Source organism: Blennius ocellaris, assembly GCF_963422515.1.
Source record: "Blennius ocellaris genome assembly, chromosome: 13".
NCBI classification, from domain to species: domain Eukaryota; kingdom Metazoa; phylum Chordata; class Actinopteri; order Blenniiformes; family Blenniidae; genus Blennius; species Blennius ocellaris.
The window spans coordinates 22,443,151-22,461,792 of NC_137662.1; the positions used below are offsets into that span (position 1 = coordinate 22,443,151).

At 42.2% G+C, this 18,642-nt stretch overlaps 1 protein-coding gene across 1 annotated transcript; it reads left to right on the forward strand.

Moving 5' to 3' along the window:
• Positions 1–883: 883 nt before the first annotated feature.
• On the forward strand, positions 884–16,463 carry slc2a15a (solute carrier family 2 member 15a; the record flags this gene model as incomplete). Its single annotated transcript, XM_080507609.1, has 12 exons — positions 884–928; positions 3,384–3,482; positions 5,493–5,653; positions 6,412–6,536; positions 8,013–8,158; positions 9,157–9,289; positions 10,463–10,650; positions 11,678–11,788; positions 12,007–12,108; positions 12,582–12,657; positions 14,094–14,221; positions 16,016–16,463. 12 exons carry the CDS (start codon positions 884–886, stop codon positions 16,268–16,270), a joined length of 1,569 nt encoding a protein of 522 aa, XP_080363735.1. The 3' UTR covers positions 16,271–16,463.
• Between the last annotated feature and the right edge of the window lie 2,179 nt (positions 16,464–18,642).

The following is an 18,642-nucleotide window of genomic DNA, read 5'->3' on the forward strand; positions in this document are numbered from 1 at the left end:
TTCTAGCTTGATTATAATGTTGTCTCGCGGGATGCGTTTGGGTCACATGGAAGCTGCTGGTCCAATAGGAGAGCGCAAAAACATCCAAGATGGCGGCGACCGCAATAGATCTTACGGAAGTTCAGAGGAGGAAAACGTGACAAAAACCTTGAATAAGCCATCAAAAATATATCAATAACGTCGCTACTGTAGGAGCCCCGCAGCTCTTTAAATTGTCACCACAGTGGGATTCCGACACGTTAGTGAGTCTTATTTTAACATCTGCTTCGACTAGCAGCAAGGGCTAAAGGATGCGGGTCACCAGTTAACAGGAAAACCACTTAATCCGAAACACCGGCAATCCCGAAAAATCAATAATGCTGAAAAACCTCGTTCACCGCGTTTTGAATTTTAAACCCGAATCTCAGTCCTGGAAATGTTCTCACAGAGGGAAAAGAGTGTCAAGGTTGGATTTCAGGCGGTTTAACACGCCTCTAATCTGGTCTCCTCCTCCTTCCACTCCTTGGACTCTTATTTCATTTTCTCACTCTTCTATTGTGTTTCTTTCTCGACGTGTAAAAGAACAACTCTGTCTCCGGACCTCACTTCTTCTCTCCCCATTCATCTTTTCTTTTCTTTTTTCTTTTTTTTTGGTAATTCATTTAGTCTAATTGCTTCCAGCATCTTTTCTCTCAGTCCGTCACGCTGCTCCCCGTCATGTGATGACACCATGTGCAAAACATGCCCAGTCCAAAAGCGCTGGACGGGGAGGAGGAGGACATCCATCCACCCATCCATCCATCCATCCCTCCATCCATCCCTCCATCCGCCTCAGACATGAGCTTCTGCACCGCCTGATGTGAACTTCCTCCTGCTTGCTGGGTCCCGGCGACACACTTCCCAAATGGCTGAGGAGATTTTAATTCCATCGAGGGGGAAAATCACTTCGGTAAGTTTCCTGTCTGTCTGTCTCTCTGTCTGTCTGTCTGGATCGAAATGCAGCAGGATCATCCGACTGTGTGCTCATTGTTTCAGACACTGAGGCCCAGCAGCTTAACGCAGGAATAAACACAACTCTTTGTTTAAACTTTGCAAAAAACAAACAAACAAACCCCAAAACATTAAATCCACAGCCCCATTTTAAGAAGACATCTACAACAACTAGTACTTTTTTTGATATTGTGCTTTCTGATCAGTTTAACTGGTCTGCAGCTCAACTTGAAAAGTGTAACTTCTCACAACTCCTTGAATGTTTGCTTCTCTTTGCTCACCCTTCAGTCCATAAAGGTCATTTTATCTCTTCTGACCGCTTATGGTTCTTCCCTTAAACCAATTTAATGTTTAACTTGAATGTTTAGTGATCTGCTCTTTTCAGCATAACCTCGACTATGCGATTCTACAATTATTTATTGTTTTTGACACACTGGGGGGGAGGAAGCAAAAAAAATTAATCTGTTTTTATATATAGAGATGCTTCTTTTCTTAGTTTCACAACTTAGAAATCATATTCAATTAGTTGATTTCACAAACAAATGCACAAATTCATAAAGAAATATCTACCTATTCTAATTGTATAAAGCCACAGTTTTGACTACTATTGATTTTACCTTCTTATTTCACTATTTAAAGCTGTTAAAACTTGATTTCCCCCCCCCAGCACTGCCTCAACTTATACAATTCTACAATTATTTATTCATTTTGATATACTGGAGGAACATACCAGACCTAAAGGTGCAAAAATACTACAACGATCTTTAAATTGGCGGCCACAAACATGGAATAAAAGATGAATGAAGGCGTATCTAATCTAATTCTCGCTTTTAAAAAAAATTCAGGTTTGGTGTGTAAATTAGTTGGGGGTTTTTTCACGAGACCTGCGAGACACAGGCTGAGTGATGCCAACTGTCGGGTGGCACATGTTGGCGTAACTGTCTGTCTTCTCCATTCATCCGTCTTCTCCACCACTTCCTGCAGCTCTGAGCCTCTCCAGGTTCAGGTCAAAGGTGACGGTCTGCACACGCTCAGAGCACTTCCTCTGCTCACCCGATCAGGCGTCTCAACAGAGGGACGATTATATTCACCTTTCAAATGTGCGGAAAACCTTACCGAGCAGTTAGAAGGTAGTTAATGTTAGATTTTTGGCGACACAACTGCCTGCAAACCTGACTGAAATTGTATGGAAACGTCCAAACAAGGACGTGTGTGAAATGATTTGAATTATAACATAACATAATATCACAACAGCTTTCCAAACGTATAGAAGCAGGTCTGTGTGCTTATGAACTTCAATAAATTATTTAGCTTTCCTTTTGTTTGTTTTTTAATCAAAACGAGATAGAAATCTTATTTAAAAATGTTTTCCTTTTCTTTTCTTTTTTCTTATATATGCTATTTCACTCTAGATTATGTTAACTTCAGTCACATTTGTTCACGATATGCTGTCCTGTTCTGTCTGTTTGTGGTGGAAAAAATAAATTAATAAAGACTAAAGTGGGGAGGGAAAAAAAAGACAAAAATCCAAAAGGTTTGAGACGGTATGTAAACGTTGCAGTGATTCTCATGATCATTGTTAATCAACCCGTTTGAATAGAGAGTTTATTTCACATGAGAACAAACCGTTAATTGGAGAATTTGAAAACCTTTTGAGAAAAGCTCAGCGTTCCCTCGGCCTCCATGCTTTTTGAAACTCAGTCCATCAGATTTCTTTTTGTTTTTTTAATAAAACAGCTTTAACTCTCATTTGTGGACTGCAAATAACTGGTGCATGGCGGGCAAACGATTAGACGACTGAGAACGGCTGTCACTTCCTTTTGAATGCACAGGTAGTTTTCTTTATGCACTGCGGCGACGGCGGTGTGAAGTGACTCTAAACCACTTTAAAGTATAAATATGAAAACTGACAGAGGCTGATCTAAAAACACTCGATTGGCAAAAATGACATTCAAAACCGCCCTTGGTCAGAATTTGACCCCCGACATTAATGCATCTGTGGAGGTCACATAACGCAACGCCTTTCACAATAAAACAATGAGTCCAACTTGTGTGAAGTGATACTTTAGACACGTAACCTCAAAAATATTTCCAGATGGTGACAAATTGTTTTAATCCTGAATAAAAATATGATATACAGGTGACTGAGGTTTGTTTTTTTCCAAATATAATATCTGATTTCCTTTAATATGTATATTTCAGAATAGACTGGCAAATTCTTGCAGTTACAAAAGGATCAAAAGAAGGAAAGACTCTGCATTTGTCCATATCTGCAGTTTAATATGTTCTGTTTGACTTGTTGGGCCTCCAGAGGTCAGGTTAGGTTGGATGTGGCCCCTCAACTGAAACAAGTTTGACACCCCTGCTCTAAACAAAGTGTGTGTGTGTGTGTGTGTGTGCTCCTCTGCCTGCAGCACCTCACCTCCTCTCTCCTGGTCGTGGCCTTCCTCGCCTCCTTCGGCAGCTCCATGCTTTATGGATACAACCTGGCCGTCGTCAACTCTCCTGCTGCGGTGAGGAATCGCCGTCCAAAGACGCCGTCAAACTCCACTTTAGGTGTTTGTGTTGGGCGAAAAAACAAGAAGTTTCATTGGTTTTCGTTCGGCGTTGCGTCGCGTTGCCGTCCCGATGGAGTAAAACTGACTTCTGCAGCTTATGTGAAGTCGTTTCCATTCAGCAGTTATAGGTTTTAACTCCAGTTTTTATTTGTGGCCCTCGTGAGAAACCTTCAAGTAAGTAAGTAAACTTTATTTATATAGCGCTTTTCACACGGTGGTCGCAAAGTGCCTCGCAAAAGTCGACATAGCTAAAAGATCATGCGTCAGGGAAAAACTTTAAAAAGTTCCAACCCTAAAGTCACAAAAATAGTGCAACGTCTCTGCAATTGTGTTCTTGTTGCCACGTCAAGGTATATTGATTGTGTTTGTTAGCGTCGATTCTCTTGTGTCACCTGGATGTAGAGCGAGTTGCCCGGGGATTGGCTGAGAACGGAGAAGGGGCGGAGTCAGCTGAGTGTGTGTGTGTGTGTGTGTGTGTGTGTGTGTGTGTGTGTGTGTGTGTGTGTACACTGGTTACAGTCTGAATAGGAAAGCCTTGCATGCCTCCGTAGAATTAAAAGCTGGTCTCTGCCAGCAACGTTCTCCGGGGGGAAATTGACTCTGATCTAACAGCATGTGGCTTCACATGATGAGCTAATTGGGAAGCCGAGGTCAAAAAAAAAAAAAGAAAAGAAAGAAAGAAAGACCAATTTGATTACACTGAGACCTGGAAAAAAAGGCTGAGTGAAAAAGTGAATGTTTATTTGCTCTCGTGAAAGTGGAATGTTTGACTCACATGATGCAAACAGATAAGATCCTTTCTAACCTGCAAGAAAAGTTCCGTTAATGACTTGAAGAGGTTTTTTTTTTTGGTTTTACCAGAAACTCGTGGCTGTTTAGTATGAAATGTGATGTGGGAGAACTTCCAGTAGTAGGAGATGGGAGATGAAGACGGAGATCTAACAGAAGGAAGCGCAGGTCATATATATGCAATGCAGTCATTCCTAGGTGTCGTTAACAGAGAAAATAGAAAAGCCCAACATATCCACATGAGCAAGCAGGTTTATTTGCGACTGTGAAAAGGAACAACTCCCTCTAACAGGAAGAAACCTTTGTAGAAACCAGAGTCAGAGGTGGCGGCTTTCTGCTGACCGGATGGAGTGAGAAGATAGAGGAAAGGAGAGGAGAGGATAGACAGAGAGATAGACTGGGTGGGGAGATACGTACAATACCCTTTTTATAGTAATCACACTGATCCAAATATTTTCCAACTGTTATGCGATTAAACCAGCCTGAGCAGTACTATCTGGACAGTAACATTATTTTCTAGATTAAACCAGCCTGAGCAGCTCTATCCAGACAGTAACATGATTTTCTAGATTAAACCAGCCTGAGCAGTTCTATCTAGACAGTAACATGATTTTCTAGATTAAACCCGCCTGAGCAGCTCTATCCAGACAGTAACATGATTTTCTAGATTAAACCAGCCTGAGCAGCTCTATCCAGACAGTAACATGATTTTCTAGATTAAACCCGCCTGAGCAGCTCTATCTAGACAGTAACATGATTTTCTAGAGTAAACCAGCCTGAGCAGCTCTATCTAGACAATAACATGATTTTCTAGATTAAACCCGCCTGAGCAGCTCTATCTAGACAGTAACATGATTTTCTAGATTAAACCAGCCTGAGCAGCTCTATCTAGACAGTAACATGATTTTCTAGAGTAAACCAGCCTGAGCAGCTCTATCTAGACAATAACATGATTTTCTAGATTAAACCCGCCTGAGCAGCTCTATCATGACAGTAACATGATTTTCTAGCAAGAGTATAAATCAGCAGATAGGCAAAAAAAACAAAACGCAGCAATGATAACAACCAGGAGGACGTCTGACCCAAACAATGAACTCATGAACAATCCTTCATGTGTAGCGGTTTAACGATTTCCAGTCCTTTCCAACGTGCCTTGTTGCCTGCTTCCTCCGTCAGTATATCAAAGAATTCTACAACAAGACGGTGCTGAGTCGAAATGGAACAGGCCTCAGCGAGGAGACTCTGACCCTCATGTACTCCCTCACCGTCTCGGTGTTTGCGATTGGAGGACTGCTGGGTTCCCTGGTTGTCGGCATGCTGGTCACCCGCTTTGGCAGGTAAGAAGTTTGTTTTCAGGAATAATTGGTGAATCACAGACCGTGTAAGTGAGTGTCTGCCAAAGCAAAACTGTCATGATGGTGAGAGGCAGCATGAAGCGAAGGAGAAACACTTGACGACAGCTACTGCTGATATAATGGCACGATGATTTAAACTATTTAGATAGACAGATGAACGGATAAAGAACTGAGTTTTATAAAGCCGTAAAGAAGTGAACAAAAACTTCTCAGTTACAGTATACCATGTAAATCTAATTTATTACTTTCCACCCCTGGGGCTGAGGGACGTCCTGTGTATTTAGAGAAGCGCATAAAAAAAACGTTGCACGGAATATAATTTTTAAGATTGACGAGATTCAAAAAACAATGTTTTGCACCAAAACTCAGACCCGCTGAAGTGACTTACACTACATTCGACAGCTCTGACCTACAAAATGATGGAACAAAAGCTGCATTCATATCGAATATTTCAGAACCGCAGTGGAACATTCATACAAATGAAAAGCAAATGACTTATAATCCCATTTACAAGCGGCTCTCTTATTGCAGTCGGATTTTACGGCTAATCACAATCCATGACCACATACTGTGAGCTGTACTTGCATTCCCAGGGTTATTAGGAGTTACACAAACACATGTTTATGTCTATACGTTACTGTACGTGTATCCGGGCAGGGATCTGATGCTGTAATGCTCTAATAATTGTTTCACCGTGACCAGGTTTGGTGTATATTGACACTGCGGCTCTGTGTGTGCAGGAAGGGCACAGTGGTGAACACCACGGTGCTGGTGTTCATCGCTGGCTTCCTCATGGGCTTCAGCAGGATCTGTGGCTCGCCTGAGATGGTCATCATTGGCCGATTCATCACGGGAATCCACTCGGGTACGCACACACTGTCGTCGCGTCGAATATCTCAGGTTTGGAAGTGAATATCAGTTGACGGGGCTGTTCTCGGGTCGCCTCCCATTAGAGGTTCACGAGGCACGTCTGACTGGGACGAGGCCTTGAGGTCGGCCCAGGATTCTCATTACTCTCTATACTGCCACAGTAACTCCAGAAGAGGGTCTGCAGTAGGACTAAAAGCCAGGGAATTGGACCCGTTACTCATGATTTGCCCCCCAAAAAAATGAAAGACTTCAGACTCGACATGGACTTTGAAGTTAAAGACTCGGGACTTGTGTGTTGTTGTTGAATGAATGTCCAATATTGTCCGGTTTGAGCGCAGGCTGAGAACATCGTTGCTACGATTGGATCACTGCCCTGTCGGTCATGCACCCCTTCGTGCAGCAGCCAATCAGAGGGAGGGTTGGCAATGCCAAGGTTTTCTCCGCTTTGCATTAGAGTAAATGTTTTAATGTTGTTAGAAATGCAACCTCGTTGAACGTTGCCTAAATTGCCGTGTCCGCTGCTGTTGGTTTAATGATAAACGTGCTGAATAAAATCCACGGGAGCGCTGCTGACTGTAGGCCTCCAATCAAGTGTTTCAAAACACGTTAATGTCTGCCCCCTGACTTTCCACAGTTCATCTGATGTGTATGTATTAATTGAGTGCTCGGCGCTCTTCCAGCAGCAGTTAAGAGGCAGAAGGTGAGGCAGGCAGTTCTTCTGCCTCGCGGTAGGGGGCGCTCACGAGTCCGGGGGAATCTTATGCTGCAGAGGAAGAAAATCTGTTTAAAATCTAAATGGAGTGCAGGCTGGGTTGTTTACCAAGCTGATCGCTTTATTTATGATTTGACTTGTAAATATTAATATTTCCTTGTGCATTTTAATATTTACTTGTCTAATATTTTATCCTTGCTTGTTTGATATTATAATATTCCATTCTATTGTGTTGTAAAGTTGATCAACCGTGTCGCAGCCTGGGACGAAGCAGTATTGAAAGATGGATGTATTAATTATTTTCTCACCCGTTCCAGAAAAAGTAAAATTTACTACACTATAGATTAAAACGGAGTAATGTACAGTACGTAAATAAGGTGTTAAAGTTGATTTAATACGGTTTGAGAGTCTAAATGAAGTACTGGTTCAGAAATTAAGTGGTTGCAAACTAAAAACTCTTAATATTGGTTAAAAACGGATAACGACACGAAAAAAACTATAAACTTCAGAAAACACTACAAATTGCCCAAGACGGTACAAAATAGAGACAAAAAAAACTCACTAGATAAAAAAAAAAAAAACCCACTACATAATAGAAAAATTACTACAAAATAGAGAAATATGTGTCATTGGCAGTGCATCTAATCGGCAATGACCCTGCTTGTTTATTTTCTCAGCTGTATTTACGTTCTATTGATTTACAACGATTGTATTTCAACGACATTTTCACTGAAGTGCTTTTGTGCTCTGTGCCTGCAGGGATCAGTCTGAGTGTCGTACCGATGTACCTGGGAGAAATCGCACCAAAAAATGTGCGAGGCTTCCTGGGTCTGGTGCCAAGTATATTCATTGGTATCGGGGTGTTTTTGGCGCAAATCCTCGGCCTTCACGAGCTCCTGGGGAAGGTATGTGAACACCGCTGTCCAACGAGAACCAGAAAACAGGAAATCGTTCCTCCCCACGGCAATAAGACTTTTTAACTCTTCTACCTCCGTCAGAGCCTCAATCATCACCCACCTGGACTAAATTACATTGATACTTATATTATATCATATATTTCATATTGCATATTGCATGTACATATACATATATTTATACATGTGCAAGTACACTATTACTATTGGTATTATTATTATAAGTATACTATTACTATTGGTATTATTATTATTATTATTATTATTATTACTGATATATATATATATTGTTGTTGTTATTGGTATTTTATTGCTACCATTATTAGTAGTACTATACACGAGTATTATACACTATTGCACATTGTTATTATCTGTATTATTGTTATTATTATTATTATTATTATTATTATTATATAATGCCTACTTCTAATGGTTCTGCCACTGCACCTTACTTACTATTTATTTATCTTGCTTTTATCTCGTGCTTATTTCTAAGTGCCCATGTTCCATTCTGTGTTTTACTTTATGTCTTATACAGAGATATTTTTATATTTTTATTTCTTACTTTTATTACTATTCTATTGTATTTTATAATATTCGTATGTACCAGATTGCTGCAACAAGACAATTTCCCTTCGGGGATGAATAAAGTAATTATCTATCTATCTATCTATCTATCTATCTATCTATCTATCTATCTATCTATCTATCTAAACATGAGAGAAACATATAGATAAAATCCATTGATTACTTGGAGAAAAAAAAAAATTTGAGATCCGCAGCCTGTATCCTAACATATAGGAAAGCCTTCTGGCAAACTTTTTCTATTTTACTTCCATATACACTATAAAAGCAATTGACTGACTCACTTTACAGTATTTATTGTCCCGGTCATGTGGTGTGGGAGGTACCTTTCACAGGAATAGAAAACCTGATTATTTCCTGTTTAAATGGTTGAAAGCCGTGTGCGTCACTGTTGTTTGTTACAGGAGGAGCACTGGCCCATCTTCCTCTCGGTGGTCGTGGTGCCCACGTTCATCCAGCTCCTGTTCCTGCCCTGGTTCCCCGAGAGCCCCCGGTACCTGCTGATGGAGAAGCACAACGTCCACGCCACCATCACAGGTCAGTGTGAGGGCGCAGCTTTGAGCTCAGGTTCTCCACTGAGTTCCCTCCTCTTCACTCTGATGACCCTCGACTGACGGAGGAGGAGGAGGAGGAGGAGGAGGAGGAGGAGGAGGAGGAGGAGGAGGAGGAGGAGGAGGAGGAGGGTCGTCCCTCACCTGGTCCCTCACCTGGCCTCTCCACACCTCTTCCATTCATCGCTTTTTTTTATTTAATTTTTTTTATTTAAGGTAGTGCAGATAAACAATATAATACGCTAAACAATTCCAAACATGTGTGGAAATGAACAATACATTCTATATACAAAAGTAATACAAACAAGTGCTACCTCAAATACTATTTACATAATGTGTGTGTGTGCGTGCTTGTATATGAAATACTAAGTGTGACTTGGTTATGTTTATGGAGGAAACGGAAGAGAAAGGAAATAGTTTGTACAGTAACATAGAAAAGAGAAAAAGAAAAAAAAAAGGGGTGAAATGATCCATTTTGTAGAAATTGAATGAGTTTTATTTTGGAATTGAGGTTCCAGGGAGTGTCGACTGAGATTCCGTAATAATATAGTCAGACAGCGGATTTTTCCATTGAGGTCTACTGATATTATATTTTGATTTCCAGTTTGTGAGGAGATAATTAAGTCGTGGCCATTTCATGATGAAATCTATGACTTCCCCGGTGTCCGCATACTGTTTGCGTGTGAGCCGATGCTTTTTGAGCAGCCGGATTAAGTGTCTCTTGCTAAGAATGACTCCATGCCGAACTGCAAGCGCCTGAAGAATATCATTGTAATTCATTCCCAGATTGAAATAAAACTAAATGTATTCAAACTCGTCCATGTTTGCAAGCAGCTAAAGGAACAATGATGACGAGTTAAAGGTCACGTCTTATATATCTCACGCCTTAATAACGCGTGGCCACGACTTATTTATCTCGTTCCCACGCCTTAATAACGCGTGGCCACGCGTTATTAAGGCGTGGGAACGAGATAAATAAGTCGTGGCCACGCGTTATTAAGCAATAATATTTTTTTCACCAATGTCACCAGAGGGGCTCCGTACAATCCAGCAATTTGAATCTGAATGTGTTGTTTTTTTGTTTTTTTTTAAATATGTGACTTCGGGTCCTTTTCCCGGGACGCGTTGACGCCCGCGTTCCCTTCTCCTGTTCCCGCAGCTCTGAAGTGGTACAGGTCCAAGTGCAACATCCAGGCGGAGATCGAGGAGATGCAGGAGGAGCAGCGCTCGCTGTCCTCGGTGGACACGCTGTCGGTGTGGCAGCTGCTGCTGGACGACGGCGTCCGCTGGCAGGTCCTCAGCGTGGTCGTCATCAACATCGGAATGCAGCTGTCCGGGATCGACGCTGTGAGCCAGTCACATCTCCGTTGCACATTTTTATTGGCAGAAAAAAATTGTTTGAACAGGAAAGGATGCTGGCAAAACCGTTTTTTTTTTTTTTTTTTTTTCTTATATCGTGCCACCGAAACCACAATCCTCTCAAGACTTTAGGTAGAGAGTGAAACCAAATACGGATTCTGGGGTTTAACAAGGAAACCTCCAGGCCTCGTGAGCCTGCGCTGAGAAATCTGACTGTTTATAAGGTACAGATGTTGTTTCTATGTGTCGCTCTGCATCATCCTGTGACGGAGGACAGGTTTGTTAAAAAAAAAACAACCTTAGAATAGAAACAGACCTCGACGTCTGAGAGGGAAACAAGGAAACGGACGTCACCGACCAAAACTGTGTCGACTGACGTGACGGTAGATTTTCACTTGAGCGCCGTGCCGTCGTCTCGACGCTTCCTTTCAATCGGCCAAAACTTTAAGACCCCCGGAGAGTCAAGAAGAAGATTTCATTTGTTCACCTGACTTTCAGGAAGTCCTACTCAACACCTGTGTTCAGACGTCTGGGCAAGAACACATTTACATAAAATATTAATTAATTTATTTTTATATGGTTTCCTGCGGTTTATTTGCCAGTTAAATAAAGGAAAATTCTTAAAATGCAACTGTCGGGTGTGAAAGAGCAAAGCTTTGAAGCGTGTGTGTGTGTGTGTGTGTGTGTGTGTGTGTGTGTGTGTGTGTGTGTGTGTGTGTGTGTGTGTGTGTGTGTGTGTGTGTGTGTGTGTGTGTGTGTGTGTGTGTGTGTGTGTGTGTGTGTGTGTGTGTGTGTGTGTGTGTGTGTGTGTGTGTGTGTGTGTGTGTGTGTGTGTGTGTGTGTGTGTGTGTGTGCGCGTGCGCGTGCGTGCGCGCGTAAGGTACCTCTCAATGTATTTCCTGTTTCCAGGAATTAAAGTTTGAATCTTCAGGAAAATGAGGACGAGTCCAAATATTTTCCCTCACATAACAGATGGTTTATTTTTCTTCTTCACCCCCCCCCCCCCCCCCCTCAGATCTGGTTCTACACCAATGATATCTTTGAGAATGCAGGTATCCCACCTCCAGAGATCCAGTACACCACAGCGGGGACGGGGATCATAGAGATCATCGCTGGACTCGTCGGGGTAAATGGTTTGAACTTTCTCCTTTTACCGGTGCCAGAGCTGATCGGAGCCCCAACGTGAGACTGGATTTTAAATGTCGCCGTGTCGACTAAAATCATCAGTTTTGCCTGTTTTGTGGACCTTCTCACTGATTATTCAAAGTGTCGTTCAGACCTCAGACGTCTCGCCGTGTTCGTTACCCAGGTGAAGCTCTGACTCGGGTTCTCTTTGTCCCGCAGTGCTTCAGTATAGAGAAACTTGGCCGGAGGCCCCTTATGGTCGGGGGGTTCACCATGATGGGCTTCTGCAGTGCCGGAATCACATTATCCCTGCTGTTTCAGGTGTGTGTGTGTGTGTGTGTGTGTCTGCCACGCCCACACATCATCATCATCATCAACATTCTGCCATAAACAACCTTGACTCGTATGAGTGTGACTCGTGGACCTCCTCCACAATAAAAGCTCATGCAAGAGAAAAAAAAAAAGAAAAGTATGAACTATGTTGAAAGTGAAATATGAGTAAAGAGTTTGTAGGACCTGAGACGTAGTAAAGTAAATGAGGTGGTTTCGTCCTATTAATCTTTTATCTTTCTTTCTTTTTTCTATTATATATAAGAATCGAGGAGGTGCTTTTTTTAAAAATAAAATTTATTTTGAGTATGGCCACTTCAAGATCGAGGCCTTTCAAGGAATCAAACAAGTTTGAGCAAATTCTTCAAAGAGACGACAAGAGTCACAAATTGTCACGACGACGGTCGGTTAATCTATCCGGTCTTTCTGTGAAACACATTTCTTCTCCTCCCTCTTCTCCGCAGGCTCACGCTTCATTCATGCGCTACGTCAGCGTCTGCTGCGTGGTCGGCATCATCGCCGGCTTCTGCATCGGTCCAGGTGGGATGTTTTTACGACCCAATATCCACACACTGATTCAGGCTTAACCAACGCCGTGTAGAAAAAAAAAATTTCTTCTTTACGGGGGGGGGCTGACACTTCATCTGCTGTCATGTCGGAAAATCTTCAAATATTCTGAATTTAAATTGTATATCTGATCGCCGCCCGGCAGCTCAGCCTCAAACGAGTCGTGACCAGCAGACTTAAAAAAACCACGGCGGTTTAAAGTTCACCTGGCGGTGATTATAAGCCGCTGAAGGGTATTATTCCTTCGAGGAATGAGTCAAAACACGTTTTCTTTGGAGGTCTGCTGAGGGGCAGGTTGCTTCACATTATGGGGGAGAAGGGCGCCCTCTGCAGGTCACGCCAGGTTATTGCAAGGGTCGTGACTGAGAAACCAAAAATATGACTTCTGCTTATTCACATGTAAAACTTAATCCTTACAGCCGGCAGGCTGGTACGTGACCAGGATTTAGTTATTAATCAAGTCTAGAATTATAGAAGGAGAGGATCTGATCTGTCTTTTATTATATTATTCCTCAACCTCACAGGAAAAATCTCTTCACTGAAACGAATGTATTTAATACGTGTGTGTGTGGGAGAGAGAGTTTTTGAATTGTGTGTAGAGTTATGAGAGTGTGAGGCATGCTTTCTGGAAATGTGCGTAAACAATTGAGAAACACTGTAAACAATGCCTGGGTTTTATAAAGCGCTTTATTTTATTTCTCTCTCTCTTTCTCTCTCTTTCTCTCTCTCTCTCTCTCTCATTTATAAGAACCATTAAAACTGACGTGTTCAATGTAAAACACTACGATCAACGGGACACTCTTCTTCTCCATTCATCATAATGACTTCCTGTAAGCCTTTGGTTTAGTAAACTAAAGGATATCGTCCAGTCCTCAATCCTATTGAAGACATTTTGTTCTGCCTGGAGATGGAAAGTGTACAACCGACATCCACAAATGCGTTAATATACCCCATCTCTAAGATATGTGGCGACGTGTCAGCTGATGTGTTTCGCACTGAACACGTCATGTAGTGTTGAGCTATTTAAATTAAAAAAAAATTAAAAACATGTCGAGAAGACCATTGTTCTGAATGTAAAATGTCATTTTGATGGAGAATTGAGGGGTTTTGACCATCGACACAATAGGGGAGTTAAACGGGTTCAGTCTGGCCCTTGGAATTAAAAATTAAAGAGCTTTTATTTTCAATACGAGTAACCGTTTGTTCCTGATTGATTTGCAGTCAGAGGAGCAGCAGAAACACCAGCGACGATATACACAACTGCCTCTTTTCCAATGAAACTGCTTTAGAACCAATTTAAGGACGACGTATGAGCTGAAGACGTGGTTCTTGGATATTCCACCGCCAGGAAGGTGAAAAGTGAAACTGGTCTTCACGTTTGTGTGTTGTGTTTCCTCCCGGTCTCCCAGCGGGGGTTCCCTTCCTGATCACCGCCGAGCTCTTCAAGCAGTCTCACCGTCCGGCGGCCTACATCATCGGAGGATCGCTCAACTGGCTGTCCAACTTCACCGTGGGCTTTTTCTTCCCCTTCCTACAGGTCAGTCCACGTCTTTTACCCAAAGGCCCTGAAAACCCTGCTGCAAAAGCTGATATTATTTCAATCCTCTTTACGATTTTACACCGCGGAAACACAGATTTGTGTTTGGAGAGGCTCGAATTTTTAGTGAAATGTCTCGTTGGTGGCCGTGTGTGGTGGAACCATGTAGAAGGTTCACCAGACCATCAGTCCTGGACCGTGTCCGATGTTGATCCCAGATAGACGATTCCGTCTGTTTTGGGGTTTTTTGTTTTTGGTGTTTGGTTTTGTAGGATGTAAAATGCTAATAGATGCTATCAAGCTCCCGATGCATCACTACCCTCCAGGTCTTCCTCTTCCTCCTCCTCCTCTTCTTTTTTTTTACAGATTTCTTTCCTAACACATAAATTCCACAAATGCTGAGGCTCCGTTCACGTGTGTGTTTTGGCGATTACACAATCAGTCGACGGGATGCAAGCCGTGTCCCTACAGTCTGCAGGCGCCATCATTCAGCTTCGTCTCGTGCAGCGTGAGGCGCCGTGGCTGCTGAAGATTGTTTTAAAGTTTAAAGTCGGCGCTCAGAAGTCCGTTAACTGTCGGAACTCTTCGCGGGTAAAAGCAGACTCGTTGTCCCTGCAGTGAGTTCTACTGCAGTAAACCAAACTTAACATTACTGTTTCCGGAGTTTTCTGATTTTAAAAAGCAAAAGCAAAACACTGTGGTTCCTGGTGATCGACGTGTTTGTGGATTTAATCTCTGATCAACAATAAATGAGATTAGAACTCCTCACCCACTTTTTTTTTTATGAACTACATCAGAGTTTGTTTTTTTCCCCCCTAGATTGTCCATCTCTTCACCGTTTCCCTCTTTTGCAGCACGTTGCACATTTCAGCATCAGTTTCACAGGCCGCCACACTGCCTGTCTCGCTCGTTCCCTGCACTTTACCACCCCCTGGTGGCCAACACCATCATTCCCCACACCTTTTAACCCTTTAGAGGCACAACCTACCAGTTCCTACACTCTTCCACGAGTGGGGTCAAAAATGACCTCAATTCAAATCAATGCCTTTTTGCAATATACTGGGTTGTTATTCTTCAAAATCTTTAAAACAAAGAGTTGTTCAATTTCCATATTCCAGGTATTCCTCATAAAACATGTTTGTGACATGAGGGCATTTGCATTTGTATTTATTTTTTTTCATTAATTTTAAGAAATTGCAGTTTTTCTATCACGACCCCTAAATGACCCCAAGCGGTTCCTATGGAATCTTAATGCTTAGCAACTCTGACAGGCTCACATACACATCTGATGTCATCTTGTACATCTAATGCAACTTTGACTGTCAATATTGTCCCACTTACACATGTGATGTCAGCAGTCTCTCCATTTTTCCATTTTACCTGGAGGTAAAAAGGACCTGGGAACCGCTTGGGGTCATTTTTGACCCCACTTGTGCAAAGAGTGGGGTCGTGATACAAAAACTGCAATTTCTTAAAATTAATGAAAAAAATAAAATAAAATGCAAATGGCCTCATGTCACAAACATGTTTTTTTGAGGAATACCTGGAATATGAATAGATTACAACTTTTCATTTTAAAGATGTTGAAGAATAACGACCCGTCATTTTTGACCCCACGCGTGCGTCTAAGGGTTAAAACCTGTGGTCGAACATTGATTGGACCACTCAAACTAACAGTCATTGATCCGCCTGTTCGTAGTACGTCGGTTGTTCACACACTCTTTTTCTATCACCCCCCCCCCACCACCTTCATTCTCCTCATCTTCTCCTGGCGGCGCTCCGTCCGTCCACCAGATGTCGGCGGGGCCGTACTGTTTCCTGGTGTTTGCGGCGATCTCCGTGTCCGTGGCCGCCTACATCTTCGTGGCGATCCCGGAGACCAAGAACAAGACCTTCATGGAGATCAGCCGGCTCTTCTCCAAGAAGGAGGCCATCCTGGAGACGGAGGGCCTGGCGCCCGTCGACCAGCTCAAGCTGAAGAAGATGAAGGGCTACGGCGGCGTGGACCGCGCCTCGCGGGACTTCGACAGCTCGTCTTCTGTCCCTTAAACTGAGCTTCAGATTCATTCATTCACTTCTTACAACTCTGAGCCTTCAGAGGGACTCGTCTTGGGGGAAAGAAATGAAGATTCCCAGCCTGAGATTAAAGATTTTAAGACTTTTAAAAGTGTGGGGGGAAAAAACAACACCCTGATGTGCCTGTTTATATAATGGTTGTCTGTTGAAATGTAAGATAAAGTGTTTTCTTCTCATTCTTATCTATCGTCAAATTAAATTATTAGTCACAGAGAAGTAATCACGTTTAACACAAAGAGGAAAAACTGTTGAAACTATCAACTCGATGCACCTAAAAGCTTTTTTCTTGTTTAGAATTCCAACAACGAGCAGAGATCTGCTGATTCTTTATGACCTTTTATGTACAACGGGACTCCAGCCCATCCAGAACACATTAAGAAATACAACAGGAAACAAAATCCAATAACGAAAGTTTTCCTTTGATTAAATTGTAAATATGATTTCAAACAGACGTGTATTAATCTTTTAAAACTGACTTTCTATAATGTACTAAAAGCTCTACACAGTAAAATCCTACTTTCTGTGACTGTGAAGTAAACTTTGTTGAAACGTCCTTATTTTCCTGTTCTAAAATGTGTATTTATTTAAAAAAAAAAAAAAAAAAAGAATTCTGTAAGCTGTGGAGGACTGATTGTATTGAATAAAGGCTGGAAATTCACTTCTATGAGTTTAATGTGTGAAACTCAGTTTCCTGTCATGTTTGGAGTTGGATGGATGGACGGACGGATGGATGGATGTTGTCGTTTCATCATGGGGAAGGGAAAGTTCTTGAATTGAATGGTAAAGATGGATGATTGTCCATCCATCATCCATCCGTAATCCTCCATCCATCATCCATCCATCCATCTATGTCCATCAATCACAGTTCATAGTTCTTTTCTTCCGTGTGTGTGATGCCAGTGAATTTTTACTTGTAATTAACTTAATGGAGCAGAATTTTTTAATTTACATTAATGAACATTAAAAAAAAAAAAAAAACTCCCAATAAAATCTATAAATATAAAAAGTAACAATTGTGCTCATTTTTCTTTTCAATATTGACTTTGTGATGTTGATTAGAATAGATTTTGAATAGAATCTCGCTCTCCATTCCTCCCCCCCCTCAAAAAAAAAAAAAAAAGCATGAGCAGCCCATAAACTAGACGAGTTCCGGGTTCACTTCTTACTGACGCGAGACGTTCTTGCAGCCCGGGGGCTTGTTGTGACGTCTGCTAACACGACTTCCAAATAAACATCTGAGCAGATTGACTATCAGCTCCTCGTGTGTTTATTCTGCTGCTGCTTCAAAGAACAGCCTGTGTTGATTGCGGCTTTTCAGTCCTGAATATGTATGCATACCTGTTAACTTTGAAGTGTGTGTGTGTGTGTGTGTGTGTGTGTGTGTGGGGGGGGGGGTCATTTGTGAATGGAATGTGGGCCTATGACCAGGTTACATGTTAATCAACTCTCCCAAAACACATTACTACTACCGCCACTATCTATGTTACAATGTTACAAATAATTGATTCTAATAATGTCGTCTAAATGGGAATCGTCTATCCGGGATGAGACGGTTTTTCTTTCTGCTCTCCTCTCCTGTTTTTTTCTTCTCACCTTTACCTTATCATAAAGCCTTTGTGACGTGGATGTATTGTGATCACTGACGTATAAATGAACCATTCGTGTGCAAACAAAGCGTTTCATTAACATTTCCAGGCATTTTTCTTTTTTCTTTAATTTCTGGTCATTTATTTCTGATTGGCTTATCAACAAATCAAAGGGGAAAAAATTAATTAATCTGAAAATCATGTCCGTAAAGACAGAAATCACCTTTTAGAAACAAAGAATCACATTGATGAATTTGTGACACTTTCTGAAAGTGGAGACGATAAATGTTGAATCAACTTTCACTGGAATGCAGGTAAAGTTCCACTAGAGGACAGTAGTGAGGTGTTGAGCGCGTGTGTTCGTGTGTGTGTGTTCGCGCGCGCGTGTGTGTGTGTGTGTGTGTGTGTGTGTGTGTGTGTGTGTGTGTGTGTGTGTGTGTGTGTGTGTGTGTGTGTGTGTGTGTGTGTCTCCTTTCACTGACAAGCATTTCGCACGTTATTACGCCGCTCATTTACGACGGGTAAAACCTGAAAACAACAAATTATCACCACGCGGGTCAATACACAGGCCGCCTCCACAGTCTGAGGCTGCCGCCTTCCATTGTGCCTGGGGAGGGCGGGGGGGGTGAGGGGTGGGTGGGGGGATTCACCTTGAAGAAGGTATTTGAAGTCATTGTGACCCCCTCTGCAGCTCATTGTGCGACCGGCTCTTCACAACATTTCACAACTACCTGTAACAGAGGCCACCCCCCCCTCCTC